General features: G+C 41.9%; 1 protein-coding gene across 13 annotated transcripts in view; it reads left to right on the plus strand.

Annotated features, from left to right (window-relative positions):
- MYO9A (myosin IXA) overlaps positions 1-27,669 on the plus strand; it is a 164,032-nt gene that overhangs the window by 12,834 nt on the left and 123,529 nt on the right. For all 13 annotated transcript variants that reach the window (XM_079317799.1, XM_079317793.1, XM_079317802.1 and 10 more), the window contains exon 2: positions 18,089-19,010. In XM_079317799.1, coding sequence (XP_079173925.1) covers positions 18,168-19,010 — 843 coding nt within the window. In that variant the 5' untranslated portion in view covers positions 18,089-18,167. The remainder of the gene's footprint in view (positions 1-18,088; positions 19,011-27,669) is intronic.

Raw genomic sequence — 27,669 nt, forward strand, 5'->3', positions numbered from 1 at the left:
AAATGGTCACCTCTAAGTGGTTGAATGTGAAAACTGCCTAGAGAAACCCACTGCCATAGGTACAATGTGCTGAAGGAGGTAATTGTTTGCTAGGTCTCTGATTTTTAAGAGTCTCATTTAATTTTGCATGGATTCAGGTGTCTGAACATGTTCAGTGCTGCTGCTGCTGTATTTTCTTCCCTCCTCAGCCTACTCAAGACATTAGACCCAGCTTTAGTTTTCTCAGTTTCCTATGATTCTCAGTTAACCCTCTGCTCAGGAAATCGGTGGCTTCCTGCTGGCTATTTGTAGTTGCTGCTGGCCAGCTGAAGTGAGGTGATGTCTGTGCACTGAAATATGATTAAACCCTTGGAAAGATTTGTTTGGCACTATGAGGATGAGGTTTTTTGAGGCATTGTCGAGGTGAAAGCCCATGGCAGTGGCACTTCATTAATCTAATTTACTGGTGTTTGAAGAATATCTGATCTTATTGTCCCTTCCTTCATATGAGAAATCTAATCTCCACTTGAATTAGCCTTTGTAATAAGGCTCCTGCTTGATAAGTGAGTAGACAAATATTGGGGCCTTTCCACTGAGGGCTTTATCCTTCCCTGAGATAAAGCAGTTGGGCTCCAACGTAGGTTATTTATGCACAGGCTTATCAGCATTCCTGAATTGCCCCTGCTGCAGAGCCCAGGCACTCCTGCCCCTAAACAAAGCCACATTTAGCTTGATGACTCCTTCCCTAGACCAGGAATAAAATATTCTCCTGTTTTCCTGCATGCCTGGTATTTCTGGCACTGCCTATGGCGTGCATGTAGAAAATGCATAAGGAATCTGCTGTCTGTGGGCAGATCCCACATCAGGCCAGGACTTCCAGTGCCAGGGCTGAAATAAGTGCAGCCTGTTCCCTGGGCGCCTACACCATCTGGCAACCTGGAGAGGAGGAGGAGGATAGCAAGGGTCAGAAGCAGATTGTTGCCCTTGCAAATAAAACCTCTCGTCCATCCTGCAGTCCTGGAGGTCCAGCACTTTCTGCCTTGGAATGGAACGAGTGAGTCAAGCTGCCCCAAGCCTCAAAGCTGCAGTGGGATACAGGATTGATGGCAGAAGGTGGCTGGTGTTAGAAAGAAGGAGAATAAAAATTATCTTAGGTTGGGGTTTTTTTTTGCTTTCTGGGTGAAAAAGCAGAGGGAGAATTGTTTCCAGAGGTGGTCTTGTAGCTGATGGCAGGGAGCACTAGAATAAACATGGCAGTAGAGTTAATAGATGGGGAGGTTTCTTCCTGTCCTTTTACAAAATTCCAGTTGAAGCATTGTGTTGTTGGGGGAATTCTTTGCAAAACAACACCAGGACACCCCTTGGAGAGGTCCCCTTGTAACCTGTTGAAAAGCCAGCCCATGACATAGCTATGATCAAGATGAATCTGAAAAAAACCCTTTGAAGTTCTTTATTATATTACTGGAGATGAAGTATCTATTCTCACTTCATTCTATTTCTATATAAACTCATTAAACTGACCTTCTCTGCTTTATATTTCTCCTAATTCGTATTTTCAGTGCCCTAATGGACTGTTTGGTGGCTTCAATGCTCATGTGATTGAATCACTCTTTGTGTTGGTTTATAACCATGCTTCCTTTTGCTCTGCTTGTGGTGTGGAGTGAAACCTTGGAGACATAATGGGATTTTGAGAGAGAAGGGAGAGGGTAGGAGGCTGTAGTTGAACAAAATCAGTTCTGATCAGCATTTGCAGTCAATTGGGACATACAGAGTAGTCATCATTGCTTAATTTTGGTGCAGACAGTTCAGCATTCAATTTGAAGACATCATAAAGTATCCATATATTAATGTTGAAAGCTTCTGTGTGTCTGGTCATGCTTAGTTTTTCCTCTCATTCATGCTCCTTTGAATGTTTGCCAGCAGAACTCACAAGACTAAAACCACCTAACATCTTATCAGTCTTGATCCAGTAATCATCTGCCTGTGTTGTTCACCTTGAACCTGAACTGGTGAGCAGAGTACTCAGGCATGGAGAACATGAATGCTCTCCTTTGGAAACTTCCCCTAATCTTGATGTTGAATGCTTTGTGGGTGTCTCAGCCTGACAGGATTTCTGGTGGTTGGTGTGACAGGCATCCACTTGACTCATTCAGACAAGTTAACCCCTTTTCTACCAGCCTGATTCAAAGTCAGGGTCCCACCATGGGTATGTTCAACCAGAGTTTTGGCCAGCTGCTTGTGCTGTTGGCACATAAAGTGTAAAAAATACTTGCCATCCCTAGAAATGTTTTGAGTTGGCTGGTTGTCCCCATGGTAAACCCACCTCAGTTTTGACTTGCCTCATTCGCAAACATAGAAATAAGTGACCAAATGATCACAGTGAAAGTATTTTGGAGGATGTGACCTCCTCTGCAGGAATAAGTTGTCCCTGTTACTTTTTTTTTACTCAACCCAGTGCTTCTCATTTTCTTATGAAAAACCAGCTTGTTTAACTTCCCTTAGTGACACTACCCAAAAAAACCCCTAAACCCAGCAGTAAAGGGCAACCTGAAAGGACATATCATGGAGGGCTGTGGCAAGGACCTGCTGGGATGCAGTTAATTTTTTTATAAAATCTAATTAAAAGCATGCTTGCCACAGCTGCTCATTGGAGGAGCTGTTTTGATTTATGTTCTTGCATCTTTTGCTGCTGAGATGAGACCCAGCATGGCTAAATGATGAGGTTCAGGGGAATATGAGCCAAACAGATGCACTTCAGTAAATGAAACTTCAGTCTTGGATTTACTTAGCTCATTTCCTGGTGTCATTACCTTATCCAGATGATGAATGTGCCTAGTTGTGGGATCCTACACTGAATACATTTTGAAATGTTTTTTTCACACTCCCTTCTGTGGACCTCATCACACACCTCAGTTAATCCATTTCAGGCAGTTTCATTTCCATACCATATGTTCTTCAAGGTGTTTTGGAGGGATAATTATGTGAATATAATTTACTTTCCTGTGTGATGCCAAGATATGCTCTGCTTTTCAGGTACAGGGGGAGGCACACATATCTCATTGAAGTCTTGATAACTTTCTGAAGGTTCTGTCTCCTGTTGTCTTTGTGGGGACAAGGAGATCATGTCCTCACTCTGGAATGTTTCTTAGACTGACTTAACACCCCATCCTGCTAGTGGGATCTTTTCCTTAAAGAGCAACCATAATTTCCATAACATTAATTTTTGAGGAAGTTAGGAATGTAAATATTGTGGTGAATTTAGGGGATTGAGAATCTTTCATGCTCAAATCCCCCTAGCTAAGTGTTAATGTAAATGATAAAAGTGAATTATATAGTCAGAGAAAGCCCAGTTTCTTTTGGGATTTTTCCTATTGAACAAATCATGAAGAACAAACTCAGCTGCAATTGCAAACAGCTGCCAAGGCTTCACCAATTTACCCAAATTACTGGAGCAATGCACTGAAGTTGACAAATTTAGCAGCATCTGGATGGTACTAAAAAAGCTGAAACCTTCATTCTTTAACCAAATCTGTTTTACAGTGTCTTTGAGCAAAGTTTGTTTCAATTTTTGTTAGAGGTGAATAGGTTGTCCTTGGACTACAGATGTGACTGAACTTTGGAGGAAAAAATACCCCATTGGATTATTTAGTAATTTAGGCTAGGAAATCCCTTCCTTACACACACTTCTATAGGGTTTGGGTTTTTTTAACTAAAATTTTTAAAATTATGAATGGAGCCAGAATGGTGCAAATCAGAATTCCAGTGTATTTTTTAACTTGACAAAGCACTGCAGCAAGAACAGTTATTTCCCACATAGGACTTATTTTTGCTCCTTTTGTAGATGTGATGTCCTTTAATATAAATTATGAATTTGTGATTGTAGTAGAGAAGAAATGTTTTGAAAACATGTCTGCTGATAATTGGTATTATAAAAGAGATTGAACTATTAAATAGGGATGATGTGTAATGCATGGTGACCTTGCCCATGATGGAGTTGGAATGAGATAATCTCTAAGGTCCCTTCCAACCCAAGCAAATCTGAGATTCTCTAATCACTGGGAGCAGCTTTATTTCATCAAATCTATTGCTGTATTTTGGGCAATTGAGGCTGAAGCCTCTACCCAATTGATTTCAGGACTGTGGCTAGATCTAAGTGATACAGGGATGAAGGTGATAAGGGAGACTTGCAAGGAGGGATGTCAAGGTTAGATGGTGAATCCTTTCAGTGGTAGCAGTTTGGAAGATGGAGATGCAGCATGCACTTTCCTCATGACAACATGAGAGCCTGGGTTGACTTTTGATGGGAGGAATACCAAACCAGCAGATTATGGAATGCTCTTGTCTTTCACTCTTCAATTAATAAATAAAATTTTAAAAATCCCCAAACCTCTATTTCAGAGGAACATGTTTTAAAAAGGGCAACAACCAAAAGCCCTCATCCATTAAAAAATTACCCTTTAAACTTGATCATCCTTTAAAGGTCAGGGGTTAAGGATGTTTAAGTCAAATTGCTGATGAGTTTTACCATAGATTTCATTGGAAAGGCTCAAGGAAAGTGGAAAATCCCTGAGCCTCAGGTGTAAAGTCAGCAAGGACAAGCAGGAGTAGAACAAATAGGTTCCTCTGTGTCTGTCAGATCACTGACAGCACAAACACTTTTATGTACTTAAATGTCTGGAAAACTTTGATTTGCTTTCTGCCTGCAGCCAGGGTACAGAGAAGGATAACAATCCTAGGCTGTTTTTCTGCAGAAAGGGACTTTTGACTGAGGATGAATGATAGCATAGGGTAGAATACAAGTCTTCTGTCCTGAAAAGTCAGTTAAATCTCAGGTTTTGGGTATGAATTGTATTTTGTGATTCCTGTGCTCACCATATAGGTGGACTTGGTATATTGGGGAGAGAATTTTATGTACATGAGGATGGGCCTATTGTGAACAGAAATAACATTTCATATCATTTTTGGTCTCAAAAAATCCCCACACTAATACAGACACTGTGAAAATATCAGGGATGGTAAAGAATTCATATCTGAACAACAAGCAATAACCTGGTGTTCATCTGACAAACCAAACCAAACCTATCTGCTCAGATCCCTGTGTTGTAGATTCCTTTTTAGGACACTTTGAATTTTTCCTTAGTGCATTCTGAAATTTCCAGGGATGACACACCTATGCATTGTTCCCACCATGCTCATGCCACAGCTAATCCCAGGAGTTGTGGGCATGTCAGACCCACGCTGTGTCTTCCTGCAGCTGATGGGAGCTGAGAGGTGGCATCTGCTCACACACTCCAGTGCTGCTGGGAGAGAGGATGGATTGTTGGATGTCATAGCCCCAGGCACCTGCCTGTTTGTGGCTGCCCTCTGTCCTAATGTTTCTAATTCTGCTAGTGAAATGGAGTGGAAGTAATTCCAAAACCCAATAGGTTTAATATTCTGGGGGTTTTTTTATTATTTTATTGCTGTATCTCCTTTTTGTCCCCCACCCCTCCCTGTTCCATAATGACCTTGCTTTGCCTCCAGCAAGAAAATGGAACTAATTTTGTTGGCTTGTCTTTTTAAATACTTGTTATTGGATTTGCTCGACCTCTTTTTCTGCTGTGGAGAGTTGTGCTGGCTTTGTGCCAGTGGAATAATTTGTCATAATCTGAAAGTGTTTGGTTAAAAGGATTTACTGGCCCCCTTCCTCAGATTTCTGCTTTACATAAAATGATTCCTGGGGAACTTTGGGGTGTGTTGGTAGTTGGGGAGATGAATGTTTTGAAATAAATCCTTTGAGCATGAAAAAGATGAGACACATGCACAGGATGGGAAATATTTCACCTGGAATATTTGCCATGTGGTGAATATGAATTAAAGATTTAATGGCTTGAGAAAAGTAAATGATGTAGCATTTTTAGGCAGGATTTTGTAGATGCTTGTGAACTTCAGGGAGAGGTTTGTGTTACAACATCATATTTTAGTGTGGCAGAAAATATTCTCTTTTGTGATCAGTGTTGGATTCTCCTCTTCTAGGAGTAATCCCTAGATTTTCTAAATGAAGATGTGCTTGTGGAAAACCACCAAGATCTGGATATCTGAAGGTCCTGTCATTCCCATCTCAGTTGTCCTTGATGTAAATAAAAGGTGGAAATGAAGCCAGTTGTGTCACCTGAGCCTGTTCCACCAGGATCAGCATCGTGTTTCAGTTTCTCCAGATAATGCATGGCTGACCTTGGCTGTGTCCTGTCCCTCCCAAGGGTGAGGATACCAGGTTTAGGAATAGCTCCAAAGTTGTGAAAGCTATTTGGTTGTTCATAATAATTTTTAAAGAGCTTCAAGAAACGTATGGATTATGTTTATAACCAATTTTTCACTGTGAGTTTGGTCACTGCAGAATTGTCTTTTTCTGTACTGATGGCACAGAAAGAATCTAAAATATACTTAATATTTTTTATTAAGGAAGAGCATTAAAACCCAAGTGTGCTGCAGTTTTTTGAGGGATGTTTGTATGTCTCCTCCTGTGTCAGGTGTAATCTATGGCTTTCTGCACTAAGATAGGGAGCTCTCTGTGTGTTTTGTGGGAAGGAGGTGCCTCTGCTTTCGCTTGAACATGGAAGAGAAAAATTGGGATGGACAGGATGGCATGTGGTGGAAAGTAAAAGGTGAGAGGGCCCGATGACTTTCTCTGGGAATGACCCAGCAGCCAAAGCTTACACTCTTTTATTATGGAATCACCTCAGGCATGTTCCAAGCCCAAATATCCCACGGGAGGCTTTAGGTTTAGAACAGGTTTTGTAGGAAATGAGCATAGGAGTTGGAAAGGAGATGTTCTCACATTGCACTGGGCACCCCGTTCCAGGCTAAGGGCGATTATCGGCTGCAATTAGGGCAAATCTGTCACCGGAGCCGCTTTGGGAGCAGCCGCGGAAAATGCAGGAACAGATGTCACAGGGCAGCCCGGCAGACCTGGCTTACAGGAGCTTCTCTTTCTGCCTCTGCTTCTGCTTGGGATGGGGAATTATCCTGGAGATGTTTAATACTGGACTGCTGCAATCTGTCATTTAATTTCTTCAGCCGTCTGAGGGTGCCTGACCTCTCTCTGTGCTCTATGCTCTGGGGCTGTTTGTTTTCCCTTTGTTTTAATCCTCCCTTTTTGAGGATGGACCAGATCAGAATTTCTTTTTCATAGCAGTGCTCTGTCCTAATCAAAAATCATGCCTGCTACTGGAAAAAAAATTAGAATGCTCACACCCCAAATCCTACTCTGGACGGAAAAATAGTCCTAAAGACAAGGGAGGACACATGAAAGTACATAAAAAACAAATCCATTGTGCTGGTTTGAATATGCTCAGGTTTAACTTGTGCTCACTGAAGCATTGAAATCATTCCACTGCCAGTCCGGTGAATATTTCGATTTTTACTGCTTGGTGTCTCAAGAAACCAGATCTTCAGATGAGATTTTTTTTTTTTTTCCTCCCAGAGAATATAATGAGATACAGACTGTTTTGTCAATTGACTTAATTGCTACCTTATTGAATATATACACTGATTTATAAAATAATTTTATTTCCCAGAATGTGCTTTTTGAATTTTCTCTGCAGCATTTGTCTGCTCCCTGGAGTTTATGTCAAGCTGTAGCTTGGGAGAGGTGGAAGCTCTTATCCAAGTGCAGGATGAAATCTTGATCCCAGCTGTGATGTTGTTTCAGCTTTTGCCCCAAACAGAAAAGATTCAAATGAAATGCAAAGTCTGTGTATATCTTAGTTTCCACAGTGTCATCTTAGTCCTTGTTTGTAGGTTCTGTCTGTCCTTTGTGTTGGGTGTCTGTAGGGATGTACCTGTTTATGAGGTTTGGAAATCAGGGATGCTTTGCTCCTAATCCTATCAGTGATGTACAATTAGCACAAGGTGTGGAAACCCCCAGAAACAGCTTTAAATAACCCAGAGGCACCATAAAATACGTTTGTTACAGCAAAATGCTGGGTCAGAGTATCTGACATAGATCTTTGATAATTTACTACTTATTTCATTCTAAAAAGGTGAATTATAACATTCCTAATGGATGTATTTGTTCCCTGATGCTGGTCATCAAACATCCCTGAATTTCTGCAGTCAGTGTATGTGGAAAAGCAATATCATGAGGAGCTTAAGGAGAAGCTGAATTTTGTTTGTCCAGGGCTTCAAGTTCTGCTCAGGTGAGACCCACCTGCAGAGCTGCCCCCAACAGGAGAAGGACATGGAGCTGCTGGAGCCATGGAGGAGTCACAGAGCTGCTCTGAGGCTGCAGCCCCTCTGCTCTGGAGCCAGGCTGGAGAGCTGGGGGTACTCACCTGGAGAAGAGAAGGATCCAGGCAGACCTCAGAGCCCTTCCAGAGCCTAAAGGGGCTCCAGGAGAGGGCCTTGGGAAAAGGGAAATATTTCAATTAAATACTTGTTTAGCTTCTGCTTTTTTTGGTTTGTTTTCTTTTTTGCCTCTCTGTCTGATATCAATAGTTTCAAAGAACTGCAAAGCCTGTGTTTCAGGTAGCTGCCAAGAACTATTTTTAGTGGAGCTGTCAGTTCTAATTCAAGAGACTTTTAGTACATCTCGCATTGTGAAGTGGCTTTTGTTTTTGGTTTCAAGTCCTTGATGCTTTCAGAACACTCTTCCTCAAGTTTAAAAGCCCCTCTTGTGTTGTGGCATTTGCCTGACAGTTTAGTTTTCAGATAGAATATGAAATATATTTGTGGTTCATTTAAATCCAGCATCCTATTCCAGCTCTGGCTTGTAAATTATCATCATCTGTGGGCTGAATATTTTTTATAAATATGGCCTTTAGAGGAAAAAGACTACATTTTTTTCTGTGAACTAGTTGCTGGAAGTCTTGTTTAAAGTATGACTCCTCCTGTTTGGTGTTTGTTTTTATTTGGGTTTTTTTTGGGTTTTTTTTTTCCCTTTGTGAGGTAACTAAGCCAGATCTGACAGTAGAGTTTTAATATTCTTTTCCCTTTGATCTTTGACAACACAATTCTTAGTGCTCTAAGATGTGTTCCTTGTGCTGCATGGGCTATAGAGAATCTATAGGTTACTATGAGCCTTGTATCAGTCTCTGGATAATAGACTCTTGCTCCTGCATGGACCAGGATGCTTTCATGTTGGTGCTATGGGATTTTCTGTAGTTCTACATTGAAAAGAAACATTAATTTTGGAGGATTTTGAGCTGCTTGGTTTAAAGGAGTACCTGTATGGTCTGGCTACAGAGATCAAATCCCTAAAATATAGCAATTATTTAAAAGTCATTGATATTCTGATAAAATCTTTGTTATTAAATATCACTAAGCTGTTTGAGACACTGAACATGGAGAAGAGACAGATAACAAATGGCATCACCTCTTACTTAATATGAAACTGAATCCAGCCAGGAGCAGTCTCTTGATTTCCTGACGACACTGCAGCTCCTGCTGCTGAGGGCTGACCTTCATTCAGTGCAGAGAAGATGATTCTCTGTGGGGAAATGATTTCATTGCTCATGGAAAATGGGAAGGAGGTGCAAGGATGAGAGGCAGCTGAAGGATGAAGTTAGTTGCATTTGTTTAAGGAGGATTTCAAAGAATGAGGATGGGCTGGAGTAGAAGCTTTAGTTATTTTGTTGGGAAAATTCAGGCTTGTAGCAGAAGAAACCCAGCAGCTGCAGGGGCACATGGCACTGCAAGATTGTGGACTCCCAAAAATAAATTTATTCCTATTTAGATGCTTGAGTAAAGCTGCACTGTAGTATTGCTTAAGAAGTAGGTGACCAAGCTGAAAAATTGGGAGAATCAGCCTTTTAAACTCTTGTTCATTAACAGATATGTTCTACTTAAAATGGGAAAAAATGGGACTTGTCTGCTGCCCAGCCAGAGTCAATTGGTAGGGTTCATTTTGATCTTGAACAGTTAATGTCCTCTCAGGAGGAAAGTTGGAATCTTCTTAGCAGAAGAGAAAGCCCATGGGTTTGTGTTGGTTGGTTGCAGGTAATAATTCTTGTGAAATGCAATAAAATTGTGTAGGGAACACTGGAAAATTTTATTTGAAACAGACTGTGCCAAAAAGAGTTTTCTGTGAGAAGGCTTTAAAACCATCCCTTCCTTGCTATCAGTCATGGTCCATAATCCTCCATAAAATGAGGGAAGGGAGAACATCAGTAACCACATTATTATATCTTCTCCTGGCACTATTGCACTTAAATTTGACTTTACTCCCAAGCAGAATTATCTTGTGCATAGTAACCTCAAAGCTCCTAACACTACAGGAAAAACATCTGAAATTATTAATTATTTTTTGACCAAGTTTCAAAAATAACATAGTGACATTCAATTATGTAAATTATGCCTAATTTTATATTTTTAGGGAAATGCAGCATAGGTGTTGTCACTTCCATAGTGATTTAATGTTTATTTTCCTGTGTTCATGGACTCCACAATAAGCAAGGCTGAGGTGTCCATGTTTGTCTTGGCTTATGCTGGAAGTGGGTTGAGTTTCCCAAGGACAGGGAATGTTGAGGAAGAATCCATGCTGAGGATCTATAGGAGGACCTAATTCTTTAACCCAACAAAATCCTTTGGCATGCATCTATATACTGATATTTATCAGTATATTGATACATGTAGTTGATACAGATCAATATGTAATCATATAGCAATATTCAAAATACTCTGCCATTTCATCATAAAGGTGAGAAATTATTTCTTGGTGATAAAATAGAAAAATATTTTTTTAAATGAGCTGCCCTTTATTTTTGTTATCTTTGGGAACTTCCTAATGCAGCATTTTGGTGGCATTTAGGTGCCAACACAATGTATTTGTGAAATTTTTGATGCTTCTGTAATCCTTCTGCCTTTTGCTCAGCTGTTATCTCAAGTGTGGTGCTTGTTGGAGATGGAAGTGGTCCTGGAGAGCCTCCACATCCTTCAGGGAGCTTCCTTTTCACCAGGACAATCCTCAGGCTGCTCCCACCACCTGCAGCACAGCATTAGGAGGAGAAGGATCCCTTGATTTCCCAGCTTTTGTTCTCTGAGGCTCTTGAGCTCCTCTAGGATAGAACACTGATGTAATTCTGGGTTTTCAAAAGGTATTTTCTGCAGCTATTTTGGGGCTGGAAGATGCTCCTTAGTGTGAATTCCTTTAGTCCTTGGCAGCATTGCTTCCACTTCATCTACTCCATTTTTAACAGCTTCAAAAATGTTTTTGTTGTAAGTGCTGCTGGTTTTCAGGATCTATATGTGACATTTTAGCTGTGAACTAAAATATAAGTAGAGCTAAAAGGGAATTCCTGAGTCCACTGACAGTTTCTGCAGCCATCTCAGTGCTTGCTGGCTCTGCATCTGTGTGGGATTTGACAGTGATCTGTGTGTTTGGGATAGCAACTCCAGATTTGTTTCCAGTTGGATTTTCAGAGGCTGAACTGCTCTGTGTCCACCTGTGAGGAGCAGATCTAACCAGTCAGGTTGGAAAATCTGATATTTTGGCTGTTCATGTGAATAGAATTGCTGTGTTGGTGAGGGATGCTGTGTCTGATGATGTTACTGGAGCCTGGATTTGATCCTGGAAAACCTGAAGGGGTTGTAAATGTAATTCTATCAGTTTTATAAAAGACAGATTTTTCTTGGTTTTTGGAACAGGATTGTCCCACCTCTGGCCACTAACTACCTCTTTAGTCATTAGAAGCAGCAAAACATGTTGTAGCAAGGATTTATTTCCCTGCAGGACTCAAAACACTCAGGGTACACCAGGCTCTTCCTTAGTCTCTGCCTTTTTGTTAATCCTTGTCATCCACTGACAGTTCTCATTAGTCATATAGGGAATATGGGAGCAGCAAATTAAGTTAAACAGGTGCTACCATTGCAGCCTGAGAGAGGACCCAGCAATTCCTTTTGTTTCTTTAAGTTTTATTTTTTTATTAATATTTTGTTGGTTCCTGGAAAGAAAAAAAAAAAAAAGCCAAGGGAGCAGCTGGAGGATCCCATTCTCTGTGTAGGGGCATGTTTTGAGAGAACAGAAGTCAGGATCCAGTGACTCAAATCTGCAGCTCAAGAAAGAGGAACAATCCAGGACAGGGTTTTCTTTGCACCATTTATTTGGGTTTCCCAGCATCATGCAGAGATGCTGTGATGGAAGTAAAGATGGAAGTCACTTCTCCCATGCAGCTGCCTCAGTCAAGACTCACCAAACTTTCTTGTAGTTCCTTTATTTAATTTTCAGTTGTTTGGCACCACTGATGATGGATCTGTGTCTTTGGTTGCATCTCCAGCTGGTGAGGCAGGAATCAGCAGGCAGGAGCTTCATTCACTGCATAGCCCAGGTTAATTCCTTGGATGCTGATTCATTCCCTGCACAGAAAGTGCTTTCACCACAAGGGAAAGAATCCTGATGTTATTAACGTCCTAATTCAGTTTCTCCTTCATCAGAAACTTTTGTAACATTTTAGCAGTAACTAGTTTCACAACAGATTTTCCTGCAATTTGTTTTAGTTGTTGTTTTGGGGATTTTGGAGTTTTTTTGTTTGGTTTTTGTTTGGTGTTTTTATTTTCTTTTTTATTTTTTTTTGTGGTTGGTTGTTTTTTTTTTTTTTTTCCTTCCCATTTTCATTTTGTCTCAGCTTAAAGGTCTGGTAGAAGCTGAGAGATTTCCACAGGAGATGCATCAGCAAGGATGTGATGGATAGTAACATCCTCACACACCCCCAGTTTCTAAAAGAAGAGGAACTAGTGAGTGATTGTCATACCATAGGGAAATACCAAAATCTCAAGACAAAGTGATTCCAGGCCCTGGAAGGGATTCTTGTCCACTGAGGTGCTTTTTGTATCCATGGACTTCTTAATATCAGTGTCTGATTAAACTATGGAGGAGCCAAGCCCATCTCTGAAAGAGAGGAGGAAACATTTCTGGTGTCCAGCAAGGAGCTCCCAGGTGCCAAACTGACACTCAAGTGTCATCTTCCACTATAGAAGTGAACAGACAAGGAGGTGACAGAGTTGCTTAAAGTGCTGAATAAAACTGAAAGACATGGGGAAAACCAGTGTAATATGACTTGTATCAAAATTTTCAGGCCATAAAAGAAGCTGTTGAGATCAGGAGCAATTTAGAGAACACTTGCAATCTATTTTAGTTCCAGTGTGGGCAACTGTAGGCCTTTGGGAACAATTTACATAGGGTGAACTGTGTCACTGCTTCTTTTGTGCTCTGGGAATCCCCCTTGGAGGCTGAGTAGGCATCTTTGGCTGTATAGGCATCTTTACTTCCAGAAATATGCCCTTCTGCTTGAGGCAGGATGGTTCACACTGACACTCCTTTTGTTATGGTCCTTGATAATAACAGCCAAACCCCAGTTTACAAATCTCACTTGGACTGGGCACATTGAGGAGGTTTAATTCAAAATCACTAGGGTTTTCAGGAAGTGAAAGAACACCAAATTTTTAAGTTCACTCACATTTGCCTTGAACTCTGAGCAAGACAAAGCAGGTTTAGCAAAGGAGAAGAATTTCTTTCTTTCAAAGGAATTGGGACCAAATGGACAATTTTAAGAACCCCCCCAAAACAGTCAGATGTGTCATTAGGATGTTGCTGCCATTTCCTGTGTGTCTTCAGTGTTGGTGCCTGTGGGGTTCTATTTTGGCTCAGTGCAAGGTCCAGCAGGACCCTGTGTTGCTGCAAAGCTTCTGGGAACTTGTCTTCACTTCTGCTTTCATTTTCTGTTCTAATATCAGTTCTCTCACTGCTTTGGCATCTTGCTTAGGTGCCTCAGTCCAAATAAACTGCTCTGAAATTCTGCCAAAAGATCTTTCTGGAGTACTAATGGGTATTTTTCCCCCCATCCAAACTTATCATCCTTTAAGAAATTTGAATTGTGATTACAAACCAAGCTGAAGACATCCCGACTCATTGCAGGTGACCTTTAAAGTTCTCTTCCAAAACAAACCATTCTAAGATCTCTGTAATGCTTCCAAATCTCACTTTTCCTTGATAGAACCAATACCTGGGTGCATAAATCTGTGTCTGATGTGCCACCACCTCCTGCACTTGCACACGAGGCTCTTTGAAAGGGCCCCACATAGGTAATTGACAATAATTGTTTCTCTCCCATCAGCAAACAGTGAGAAGAGAAAAATACAGTGAGCTTGGAAAAGGAAGATGATAAAAGGAGAGGCTTAAATGGTATGTAGATTCTGCAAGGAACTGATATGTGAAACTGTGCAATGATAACCAAGATGTTGAGCTTCCACCTGGGTATTCCTCCTGTGTGTAGCTGACACAGATGTGTCAATCTGGTGTCAGTTTTGATGTCACCAAGGTGTTATTTTAGGTACCAGCAGCACGAGCCTGTTGGCTGCTGCAGGGAAACATCCAGAGAGCTCTTGTGCCCATAGATTCAGATTAAACAGTGAAGTGTGTTTAGACTGGCAGCTTCTTCATCAGATTTTATCTATCCCAGGAATTAGTGCCCTGCACTGTGTGTGCTGGGGGGTGCCAGTGGATGGATAAATCCAGACTGTACTGAGAACCAAACCCCGAGGACTGGGGAAGGGGAGAAAGTTTCCCTGTTTCTGCAGTCCCTTGCCAGATTTGGGGATGTTATAATAAACTCAGTGAACTTTGCTTCCAGAATTGCCCCTTTAGCAGCCTCAATGCTGACACTGATCCCTGTTTTTTCCAAATCATTCAGTATTTGGCAAACTCTGCACATGATTTCAGGCTTTAGCTGTCACAGATTATTTATGCCAGGTTCAGATGCTTCCAGTGGACAGTTTGTTTTGGATTTTTGCCACGTGCTGCTAATGTCCCTGAAAATGAACATATTGAGGTTGGACTTTTTTGAATGTGTATTAAGCTGGGATCATATAGCAAAAGCTCACACAAAATGTAGAAATCAACCAGTATTTACATGCTTAGTGGCTGTACAAAGCCTAATTGGCAATCAAAGTTTTAGTCTTTTTCTGTCAACCTGTTAATAATCAGATGATTATTGTCAGTTTTATCAGGACCCTCTGAACCTTCCCCTTGGAAATACTAATTGATTTTGTTATGTAGGAGAACCCAAGTAATATAATTAATTTGTAACCATGTTTGGAGGTTGTGCTTTTTAATGGTGGAAATGAAATTATGTTTGTGTAGTAAAATCGAGCAAAGTCAGCATTCAGGATTAATTTGAGAAGAATCTTCATTCAAACATAGAAAATGTAAAAGGATATTGAAAATATTAGGCTGAAAGTATATGGACCCCCTTTGCTCTGGAGCCAGGCTGGGAGAGCTGGGTGTGCTCACCTGGAAAAGAGAAGGCTCTGGGGAAATCTCAGAGCCCCTGCCAGTGCCTGAAGGGGCTCCAGGAGAGCTGGAGAGGGACTGGGGACAAGGGGAAATGGTTTCCCACTGCCAGAGGCAGGGTTAGATGGGATATTGGAAATGGATTCCTGGCTGGGAGGGTGGTGAGGCCCTGGCACAGGGTGCCCAGAGCAGCTGTGGCTGCCCCTGGATCCTTGGAAATGTTCCAGGCCAGGCTGGATGGGCCTTGGAGCACCCTGGGATACTGGAAGGTTTCCCAGCCCATGGTGGGGTAGAATGAGATGAGCTCTAAAAGCTCTTCCAACTCACACTATTCCATGATTCTGTGTTGACTTAAAATGCCATAAAGGTTTCTTTTCACAGACACACAGAGTCCATGAATTTTTGACCAGTGTGTTCCCAGGAGTTTGCAATAGGCAAAATGTATAAATGACTGAAATGCAGCATCATTTTTATATATTTTCCTGTAAATGTAAGCATGTAGTGACTTGAAAGGCCTTTAATTAAAATAGTACATAGAGCAAGTATTTACGGGTGGCAAAATACAAACCTTGTGTCATTCTTTTCATATTCCCATTCAATTTTATATGTCTAAATGCAAGAATATTAATTGTTCAAGTCATATAATAGCTAATACAACAGCCTGCTGAAATGGTGCTATTAGGAGAACCTTTTTCCCTGACCTATGCTAATTACCTTAGGATGGATATTTCATTGCATTATTTTCTCCAAAATGCTTTGGAAAAGCTGGCTGCATGCACAAGGTGTGTTGGATGCTGAGCCAGGGCCAGGCTCATGTGCAGGAGGACATAGCAGACCACAACCAATTAACTTCATTAACATTACTTTGACCTCCCTCAACACTCTGAGCCATGTTTGGGATTGTTACCAGTAAACTCTGTGGAACACCTGGGATTTACAAGGCTTGATTTAACACCCCTTTGCTTTCTGATCTCAGAAATTCTGGATTTTGAGTGGTTTTGTGGGGAGGACTTGGCTCTTCTACATCCCTAGGGTTGTTGAGGCTTTTAGCATCTCCATAGGGCTTACACTTGGCTTGCAACCCTGATGGATTCAAGTTGTTTGGATGCAGGAGGCACAGGTGTTTGTTGTTACCAATTCCATGCAGAATGAGCACCTCTAGAGATGTTTGAGTGGGTGGGGTGGAGTGGCCTAGTGCCTTATAATGTATTTATTTATTGAGTGTGCAAGAGGGAGGAGGCAAAGTCAGTTTGCTCTAGGTAACCAAATTAAAGTTCTGTTTGCACTTCTCACGTGAGTCAGCAGTCTTGGATATGCTCTGATAACATCAATAAAAATAGCCAGCTCTCTTGGCCTGAGCTTTGAAGTAAAATCTGGGTGAGGAATTATCAAGTTTAAGTAGAGTGGGGGGTTTGCACCCCCTTCTTATGAAAGGCTGGTGCTGGAGTTGCAGAGCTACACAAAGCAAGCCCAACCCAGCACTTCCCTGACATCATCCCTGTTGCATCTGTGCCTGTAGTAAAGCCATAGGAAAGCATCTGGAATGTTTCCCAGTGTATGATCTATGTCCTGCTACCAAGCAATGCACCATGAATCCCTGCCAGATGGATTTCACTGGGACATATTAATTTCTGTGCTTTGAAGTGCACGTGGCTGGAGATAATATACTCAATGAAATATTGGAGCAAGAAACAATACAGCATGAAATAGTGCTGTTCATTTCAGGGCCTCAGAAATGAAACAATTCTCCACATCCCAGCCTTGGAGTGGCTGAAGAAAATGAGGATGACTGTACTTGGACTGAAGGTCCTGGATCTGGAAACTTGGGGAAGACTGCAGGAACAGGGTGACCAGTGAAATGCTTTCCCTGAATACTCTTCTGAAGTTCCCTAAACCTATTGTGGGTTTTGACTTCATGTTTTTTGACTCTTCTTGAGCATTTTGTTGATGCCATGAGGGAACTGTCATAGTTGTGAGGTCTTGCTCCAGTGAGGCAAAGCTCAATGTTACAAATAACGTTAGGATGTGCATCATGCAACTTGAACCTGTGTAAAGTGTCACTGCCACCTGATTGCCCAGATCCTGGTTCTGAGGGTCCTGCTTTTCTCCTTTGTTTAATTTTGTCTTTCTATTGGAGTAACTCTTAACATCTTCCAGGGCAGTTTGGAGTTTAGAACTGGTGGAGAACTGGGGCCCTATAACTCTGTATTTGCTTTTATTTGGGGCTACTGATGGTGTGTTATCTTCTTGTGGTGGTAAAGTTTGAGTAATCAGCTGCACATTTGATGTTTCATTGCTAGAAATATGAGTTTGTTTGGTTTTTAGCAGTACGAGAGAAATAAAAAATGCAATGTACAAAGGAGTTGGTTGCAATAACTCATATCCACCTCTGGGCATCTCTGAAAAAGGGTGACTTGGTAGGGAAAAAAAGTGCTGCTGATTAAATCATTATGGGTTCAAAATCTTCTGGACAGGAAGGAAAGGAGTTTATCTCCTCTTCACTGGCACAGGACCGTGAACAAATGTATCTGTGGCCAGGTGTGCAAGGGAAGGTGATGGTTATTTTGGTTTAGCAGCTAAAATTTGTGGGTGCTGAGTACCACGCACCCATGAGATTGATTTAGGTGATTGTCTGATGTGTTGATCACAAAATTTTCACAGAAAATCAGAGGGTGTTTCTGATACCTCAGACTGGGGGCAAAAAGCTTGAGGTGCTGTGGGATTTCCATCTGAGCAGGGGGAGCCTGTGCTGTGTGTAGTGTTTGAGTGTTGAATACCTTTATCTGCTACACCTTTGGGGTATTTGTAGGATAACACATGACCTGATTTTATTTTGTTTTTTTCCAGCCTCGCTAACGTGATGACCTGACAAGATCCAGCACAGTCCTGACTATGCAGCACAGGGACTGATGGGAAAGGATCCAATATGAGTGTAAATGATGTAGGAGGCAGACGACGCTTTGAGGATAGCGAGTACACGCTGCACATCTACCCGGGGAGCATCGCAGAGGGGACAATCTACTGCCCCATCACTGCCAGAAAAACCTCCACGGCCGCCGAGGTCATCGACTCGCTCATCAACAAACTGCAGCTGGACAAAACAAAATGCTACGTGTTGGCCGAGGTGAAGGAGTTCGGAGGGGAGGAGTGGATCCTCAACCCCACGGACTGCCCGGTGCAGCGCATGATGCTGTGGCCGCGGCTGGCGCTGGAGAACCGCACCAGCGGCGAGGATTATCGCTTCCTGCTGCGCGAGAAGAACCTGGACGGCTCCATCCACTACGGCAGCCTGCAGTCCTGGCTGCGCGTCACCGAGGAGCGCCGCAGGATGGTGGAGAGGGGCTTCCTGCCGCAGCCCCAGCAGAAGGACTACGATGACTTGTGCGGGCTGCCCGACCTCAACGAGAAAACGCTCCTGGAGAATCTCAGGAACCGCTTCAAGCAGGAAAAAATCTACACCTATGTTGGCAGCATCCTCATTGTTATTAATCCCTTCAAGTTCCTGCCTATTTATAACCCCAAGTATGTCAAGATGTACGATAACCATCAGCTGGGGAAGCTGGAGCCCCACATTTACGCTGTGGCAGATGTGGCTTACCATGCTATGCTGCAGAGGAAGAAGAACCAGTGCATCGTGATTTCAGGGGAGAGCGGCTCGGGAAAGACACAGAGCACCAACTTTCTGATTCATCACCTCACCGCCCTCAGCCAGAAGGGATTTGCCAGTGGAGTAGAACAGATTATTCTTGGAGCTGGCCCAGTGCTTGAGGTAAGATGGAAACGATAGTAGTGTAGAAATGTTTTAACAGTGAAAAAAAACCCAAACCTGAGTAGCTGGGGTTTTACTCTGGCACTTACTCTGGGGTTATACTGATTATAAAGTGACAACAGGGTTAGCAATGAGAGAAGGTTGTGTTTCCACCTATAGAATCCTACCTGCTTCCAAAAAAGAGGATAAAAAGAAAAGTACAGCAGATGGCTTGCTGCCAAGTTTGTTAATACTTTGTTTTCACTCAAATGTTTCTTAATCCTTTCCTCCTCTCCTCTCTCCTCTCTCCTCTCCTCATGAGAGCACATCAGATCAGGCTCCCATAGTTTGCAATTAATGGTGGTTACTGCGGTGACCCACGTTGGTGACCACATTAATTTCAGAAAACTTGTATGAACACTATTGCATTCCACCTCCAGGCCTGTTATTCCACCTGCAGTCCTGTTATTTATTTGAAACACTTCCATGCTCTTTAGTTCTGCATATATTGCTTAATGTATTATGTTGGACCAAGGTAATTTTATAGTTCTCTTTAGCAGCATCAGACAGAGCATCTCTGTCTAGGTTAGATTTCCAGAGGTGGAGAAGAGAGATCTCCATGACAGGGAATGTAGAAGGAAGTTTGGGGAATTGCTTTTTTTCTTAGATTCTACTTTTCTCAGAAATAGATTGTCTGCTTGGTTGGCTCTTGGATGGAGAGAGGCATCACAAATGGGAATCCTGCTCTGGTGGTGTCCACTTACTTCTTCTGGGGACCATTCACAGAATGGTTTGGGGTGGAAGGGATCATCCCAATCCACCCCGCCATGGGCAGCATCACCTTCTATTCCAGGTTGCTCCAAGCCCCATCCAGCCTGGTCTGGAACATTGCCAGGAATGGGGCTTGGAGCTTCTCTGGGCAGCCTGTGTCAGGGCCTCCCCACTATCACAGAGAAGAATTCTTCCCTAATTTTTAATATTCTTTTCCTTTAAAAAGCACCTTTGTAGTTCCTCTCCTTGATTCTCTTTCCACTGGATGAGGTTGCTCAAAGCCCCAGTGCCTGGTGAGTTGTGTGTGTTGGGATGAGGTGGAGGGCAGGGATACACTCCAGGCTTTTGTTTTCCTTTCACAAGATCTGCAGCTGTTTTAGAGGGAAAAAAATCCTGAATCATATCTGTTATATTTTTTTTTGCTGTTGGAACAGAAGTTTGCATTCCTTCACTCTGGCAGCTGGATGGCTGCTGTTGTGCTTTGTCTGCATCCAGGCCTCTTAGAAAAAGTGGGGTAATCCAGAATTTCTTCTGCTCTGCCAGCACTGGTCCCAAAGAGTCACAAATCAGGCAGCCTGAAAGATAAAGTGGCTATATTTCTGCTTTTCCTTCTATTCCTAGAATTTCCAAAGAAAGGGATCTTCAGAGCAGAGCTTTGGGTTGCATTACTCTGCAAACCATTTGCAGATTTGACCTTTTGAGTTGTGGTTGAAATAAATTAAATAAACTCTGGAAGTTTAGAAACCAAACTTTTGGTGATTTTTTTTCTTCTTTTCCTTTGCTCTTCTTCTCTCCTCAAGACACCTTCTCCACTCCCTTTGCATATTTAAGATCAGATTGTGTTCAGCTCAGGTTTGTCTCTCAGAGACAGTGACACAGCTCTTTGTGCTGCAACTTTTGGTTTAGGCAATGGAGAAGCAACAGCTCACTTGGGCTCACTGATCTCTTTCTCAGCTTGAAAAGTGTCTCTGGCAGAACAAGTGCATGGAGCCTCCTGTTCCTGGGAATGCCTTTGCTGTCATGCTCGCACGGCAGGAGCGGAAGTGGAGCAAAATTAAGATTTTTTTTTTTTCTGTAGCTTCTCTGTTTTCCTAATTTATCTTTCTTGAACAGCTTTGGGCTATTGTTTGGGATTTTTTTTTTTTTTTGTTGCATGAGATTCCTGAGTCTTGTCCAAACTGTTGGGGACAGCTACCAAGACAAGCTGTTGCTGCCTCTGAACACAGTGACATTATTCACTAGTTGCACGTAGTTAAGGTGTGTACTGAGACCAGGCGTGTCCTTTTGAAGTGTATTTGATGTAAATCCTATGAATTTTCTTTTTCCTCTGCTGGGATTTAATAGGATAATTTTGTTGTAGTTGTGCTCGTTGGAATGGTTGTAATATTCTCCTTTGGGTGATAAATGATATTTTAAAATATTTACATGCTTATATATTATTCGTCATAAATTATGTTCTTTAAATACCATACTAATTTTTCCAATAACAAGATTAATTTTTTTAAAAAACATGCAATTTTCTTTATATTTTTCCTCAGTTTCCCCTCATTTTCATGTAAAGCATATTTTGCTCTATAAGAACTTGCTTCAGCAGAGCTGAGCTTATGAAAACTTTGTACTCTGGCTCTCTTTAATTTCAAGACTGAGCTTCTCAAAATCCATATTTTTGTAGTTAATTGAAGAAGAGTTCCATTCTGTTTCTGATTGATTCTGTACAATACTTGAGGTGAAAACTTCTGTTCAGTTTGATGCTATATTAGGAGCCCAGAGTGCCACACATCAATGAGATATTGAGGGGCTGGAGCATGTACAGGGAAGGGTTTGGAGCACCAGGAACAGCTGAGGGAGCTGGGGAGGCTCAGCCTGGAGAAAAGGAGGCTCAGAGGGACCTTCTGGCTCTCCCCTGCTCCCTGACAGGAGGGGGCAGCCAGGTGGAGGTCAGGCTCTGCTCCCAGGGAAAAAGGGAGAGAACAAGAGGAAATGGCCTCAAGATGTGCCAAGGGAGGTTTAGGTTGGAAAATTATTTTCACACTGGAAAAGATGTGCTTGCCCCATCCCTGGAAGCATTCAAGATTAGGTTGGAGAGGTTGCACAAGCAGATGTAGTGGAAGGTGTTCCTGCCTAGGGCAGGGTGTTGGATTAGATGACCTTTAAGTTCCCTTCTAATCCAAATCATGCCATGATTCAGTTTGTGCTCTACCTGGAGAACTGTGCTTTATCCCTGCAGGGATATTTTATCCCAGATCTAGGGAACTTGTTGATGTGAACTTGAAATAGTGTTTTAAAACCCTGTTTTCTCTTTAATTAGATTAGCTAGAAACATCTAGATGAACTTTATGTTGGAAACCCAGCTTGTTTTTATGGACTGTAAGCCTTGGAGGTGGGATGTGATGGGTTCATCACCTTGTACTGGTACATGGTACAGCCTGTGAGCATTCTCCTCTGTCCTCCTGAACCATGCTTCATTTTCTGTGGAGCTCTGAATGCAAGTTAATTTATTACATCTTGCTAATTTCTTTTTCAATTCTGCATAAAACTGCAAAAGTAAGAAATTCCTTCCTGGCTTAGGTAAGCCCAAAGTTCCTTAGACAGGTATAGGATGAACCTTGGTCTAAAGGAGTCTGCACCAGAATATTTTACCATCAGTCCCTTTCTCAGCATCTCATTTGTCACAGGAGTACAGCCATTGCAGCTACACACAGCAGATGTGTTGTCTGAGCAGCTGTTTATTTGCCTTTTCAAGCATCCCAGTGGGGATCTCACCAAAAAAAAAAAAAAAAAAAAAAAAAGAAAAGCCAAGAGCTGTGTTCCTGGGAGAGGCCTCTGAGCTCAGGCAGTGGCCAAGGGGAGCTGCTGCTGCCCTTCACAGCTGATATGCATCTGCAGCCTCTCTGCCAGAAAAAAAAAAAGGAATTGATTGCTTGGATTGCTTTGGAAAGAACTGCAGAGAGCTTTCTGTAGACTTGGCCCTGCTGTTTGCATTCCCAATGGTGGTAGTTTGCACAGGAACCTTAGGAACAGCAGCTGGAGTTGCTTTTTGGTTTCTGCAGCAATATTGTGCAATGTGTGTGTTGCTTTTGTGGGTGAGGTCAGAGTTGCCACCTGAAGGCCTGGGAAGCTGAAAGCCTTTATTTTTTCTTATTTCTTTAATCCTGATTGTGGGGTTAGAGGGAAATGCAAACAGCATCTAGAAGATGTTGAATGTTATTTTCCAGGACAGGATCCTCCTAGCTGAATTCAGCCATGGCAGCTGGAGCTGAGGCCCTGTGAGGTGTGAGCAGAACAACTCCACACTGCTGGAGTTGCAGTGAATGCTGCTGAATGTTTCCAGAGCCAAACAAAGAGCCATTGAGTCGAGTTTAAAACAATCAATTAGCTGGAATGATCAGGCGTGTCCTGGAAGTTTGGGCAACATGGGGTGGCCAAAGCTCCTTGTGCTCATGGCCTCCACTGCTTTACCCATGTGTGCTAGAACTGGAGTTATCCCTGCTCCACTGGCAGATCCCACACTCTTAACACCTGTACTGTGGAACAAGGATAAGGGGATACTTGATTCATATAGGAATTAGGGTATCATTATTTACTGTGGAAAAACAACATTTGCAAACAGACCATATTCATATTTTTACCTAGAACAATGCATGGAATGTAAACTTTGACTATATTCCCCTTTTTTTCCTTATTCAGGCCTGAAACAGTAGTAATGGGAAATAAAATTTAAGTATATTTGCATTTTTACCTCCTACTTGGAACAATATTAATGGGAGGTAACCAGATTCCATTAAAATTGATTTAACAAAAGAAATAGATTCTCTGATTCAGTTCATAATGTTCAGTTTTCAGTACACTGATTTTAAAGTAATTGGGTAACTGATTTTAAGTAATTTTAAGTAAATAGAGTGGCTCTTAAAGTTTTGTATATAAAAATATGGATTTATGTGAAGGAGAGAGGGAAGATATTTATTTTTGCTCATTATTCACTTTTGATTATTTTTAACCTATCACAGGTGCAATTATCACCCCTCTGCCATCTGAGTTTGGGGTAGGTGTGAACACAGCAGCCTCTGCATTCTTGCCTCCCCAGTGCCTGGAAAGGTTAGAGAGAGAGCAGCACATGGAGATTTATCCAGCTGATGCCTAATGTGGGAAGAATTTGTGCAGGCCTGACACAAAGAACTCCCACAGCAAGGCTCAGGCACCAACTGCTTTTCACCAGCACTTGCAAAATGTTGGGATTCTTCAGCTGGGGAGGTTTGACAGTTTCAGGCTTTGTATCAAATAGCATCTTTTTCATCCCTATTTCTGGCACTGAATTATTCAATATTTTCACTGTAGAGTCTTTCTGCCATATCCAGATGGGCTGTATCAGTGCCTGGGTCTAATATTGTTAATATTTTTCATTACGTGCTATCTTAACAAATATTTCATTATTGCAAAGTCCAGATTATTGCACTTGAATGACAAAAATTGGTATTTCTTCCCTGAGATGACAGTAAGGGAGATGGATTTGTTACTAAAGCAGGTCTATATGAAGCTGCTCTTTCTCCACCCTTAAGAATTAGGAGCTATTTTGTTTCCAAGTGGGAAATGCCAAATAAACCCTGCCCTTGTTGGGTGTAGTGTTCACCTTGCAAGATATTCTGACTTTACAGACCTCTAGATAGCCAGACTTTATGGACCCCTAAGTATCAGGATCTCTGGCTATCCAGGTTCTATAAATATTTATGTATCTACACAATATAACCCTGAATCTGACCCTGGCAGGGACCATGTGTTCGTGCAAATCCAGATGATGCTCAGCATTATATGGTATTAGAGAACAATTTACTTTCTTAATACCATTTTTAAAATATCTTTCTCTGTCTTACTCCACAGTGTGTCTGTTTCTTGGGTTTGTATTCAGCTTTTTCTGGTAAAACTTGAGTATCAACGTACACGTTTAACAAAACATGAAGGAAGCACCCATTTTCTGACACTTTATTTTTAACTTTTTCTCTCTATTTATCAAATGGTGTAATTCTAATGTAGCATTTTGCTAAATAATGTTTTCAATCAAAGATCATGCTGCTGCTGTTCAATAAGGCTTCCATGAAGACTTAATAACCAACACAAGGACTTTTTATCTCTAATGTACATAGTTAATACAGCAGCATGTTTTTCTAGTCATGGAGTGAGAATTTAATGCCTTAGTAGGGATTTTGTTCCCTCCTCACCTCCTTCTCCCTGTCAAAATACAATTTTTTTTTGTTTTCAGCAGCATTTACTGAGACCCTTTTGACTTTTTTGTGCCTGGGTAGCCTGTATTGGAATTGACACGCTGGGCTGGGTGCTGGGTGGATGCCAGGTGGGTGCTGTGCTGCAGCCCTTGGTGGGGAACAGAAGAGCCTTGGAACAAGGAGCCTTTGTAGGATGGGGACTACACCTAGCTCTGGTGGTATCAGCTGGCAAATTTGGGCTTTTTAATGGTTTCTGTCATTCCTGTGGCTTTTCTGGGCCCAGAATGTGAGTGCTGCCCCCTAAACACCTCTGTGAGAGAGAGCACTTGGGTTTGCTGCCGGAGCAAATCCTTTTCCTGACTGCTCAATGAGAGTGTCCTCCTGAGCTCAGAAATTGTATCCCAAGGGAGCAGATACAATTTTCTGACTTAGTCCTCCATGCCTGGGAGAGAGAGAGGCAGGAATTGCTATTTGTAACAAGACATTGTTGTTGTCACTTATTTTATGGGGTGGGGAGGCAGTGTGGTTATTATGGAAGGGACCACAGCAGTCACCTGGTCCCACCTCCCTGCTCAGACACAGGATTGTGTCCAGACAACTCTGTAATATCTTCACTGAGGGAGACCCCCCAGCCTCTCTGGACAATCTGTTTCAATGCCCCAATGGCTTTGCCAAATCCAAGAGGAATCAGTTAAAAGAAGTAAGGCACTTCAGGGAGGCAGAGGCAGGCTCCTGTCTGTTTGCTGTTTAAGGTTAAATATTAGGTGGAGGTTAAGTTAAAGCTCAATGGAGGGAGGTGCAACAATCCTCTCCCAATCCCACGTGTCATAAGTCTCACAGGAGCTGATGGCAGCAATTCAGGGTAGGCAAATAAAATCATTGTTTGCCGTGTTTGTGGAAGGGATCTGCCTTAACAGCAGCAGCAGATTGCAGCTCCCTGCTATTCTCTTAATTAAGATGGATGAGGGATAAACGTTGTGCCAGACAGTTGAGCCTTTGGCTTTGTCACTGTGATTGGGGATTTGGACTTCTCTGGGCAGAGGCTGAGATAGGGAAGATGAAAGGACAAGCAGAATCTGACGAGTTTAAAACAGCAGGAACCTTTCGTAGATCATTTATATTTAACATCTAAAGTACAAAAAACAAATGATGTCCATTTTGCATCAGTGAGTTAGCAAAACTCTCCCTCCTTGGGTGGTTGGTGTCCCACCATCACTCCCTGCTCCTGGGGAGCCTTGACCTGAAGGCAAGCACCTCTTGTTTTGGAGTGAAGAGCCATGGAGAGTGAGGTCTTCCTCCTGTCCAACAAGGATCTCTGCTGTGCCACAGATGAAGGCTTCACATCATCCTCCTCCCAGTCCTGGGAGGACATGAGCCAGGGCAGGATGAGATCTGCCTGCCTGACCCACCACTTGCCGGCAACTGTAGTTCAGGGATCTCCTAAATTGGTACAATCTTAATTTAATAAGTCTGAATGGGTGTTTTTGGGGTCAGCTTCACTATCAATGGCCATAAGGAAAACCTGAATAGAGGAAAAGATGTTACAGTATAGGTTAATAGTCAAAGTAATTAAAAATTTAGCATAGCGCAAGGCAAAGGTTTGTTGGCAGTTATGAAAAACATTATTTATAGTTATAGAATAGATAAATATATATATATATATTTAAAAAAAGGAAAAGTTGAGCAATTCTTGCCCATAATGTAATTATTTTTAAAAATCCAAATTTTTTTTATCAGTGTTCTCCAGATCCACACTATCCTCGTTCAAAAGGAGGAAATAAGAGCAAAAGAACATGATTCCTGTACACTGACGTTGTGGTAGAGACCAAAGATTTACTGATTGTCCCAAAATGGGCAGATTTCCTTAAGGTTTTTAACTGGGAGAAAAATCTTGGCCAAAGATCTCTGTGAAGAATAACAAAAGAGAAGGAAAGCAGCTGGATAAAAATGTTCACGTCCAACATAAGGATAAAATAAACTTAATTGGCTTTATCACTGAGGAAATTTTTTTTTTTTTTTTTTTTTGGAGAAACAACAGGTTTGGGGAGCAAAGTTTTTATTTGGTAGATTGGTTGGGAGCTGTCCCCCAAATATTTGTTGCTTGACTGCTTTCCAAAGCAGAGCAGATCCAGACTTCAGCAAAGCATCTGATGTGCTTGGAGAAGAAATAGAAAATAAATAAATGAAGGAAAAAAAAAGAAAAAGAAACAAAGCAGATTTCATAACACAAAATCCTTTTTTGAAGAATTAGTGCTCTCTCAGGATTCCAGATATTCTGCATACGTTCTAGTAGATGTAAGGAATAGTCTTGAGTCTCTCTTGTGGGAAATTGTGGGGTTCAGTTGGAAAATAGTCCTGGAGAACAGAAAATGCAATATTTTTTGTTTTTCAGCAAATACAGGTACAGTGGTTTCCATCTGATGGAGATAGGGAAGATTTGGTGTTGTCTCCTTAAAACAACCTTCTCTACAAGGCTCATATCCACTTCTTCATTGAAAGGGAACTTTACAAACTTTGGAAATACACTTTTCTGGTTTGGTTTAAGGCTCTGAAAAACGTGGAGCTGGAAATATTGGAGTTTGTCTTTATCTCCAAGGCTACGGCCGAGGAGCTGGCGATGCTCAGAGGAATGTGTTTGAATTATTAGGCTGAACTCTGCATTTCTGGGCCAGAGTGTTCCTGCTATTTGGAGG

Source organism: Erithacus rubecula (genome assembly GCF_903797595.1).
Source record: "Erithacus rubecula genome assembly, chromosome: 14".
NCBI classification, from domain to species: Eukaryota; Metazoa; Chordata; class Aves; order Passeriformes; family Muscicapidae; genus Erithacus; species Erithacus rubecula.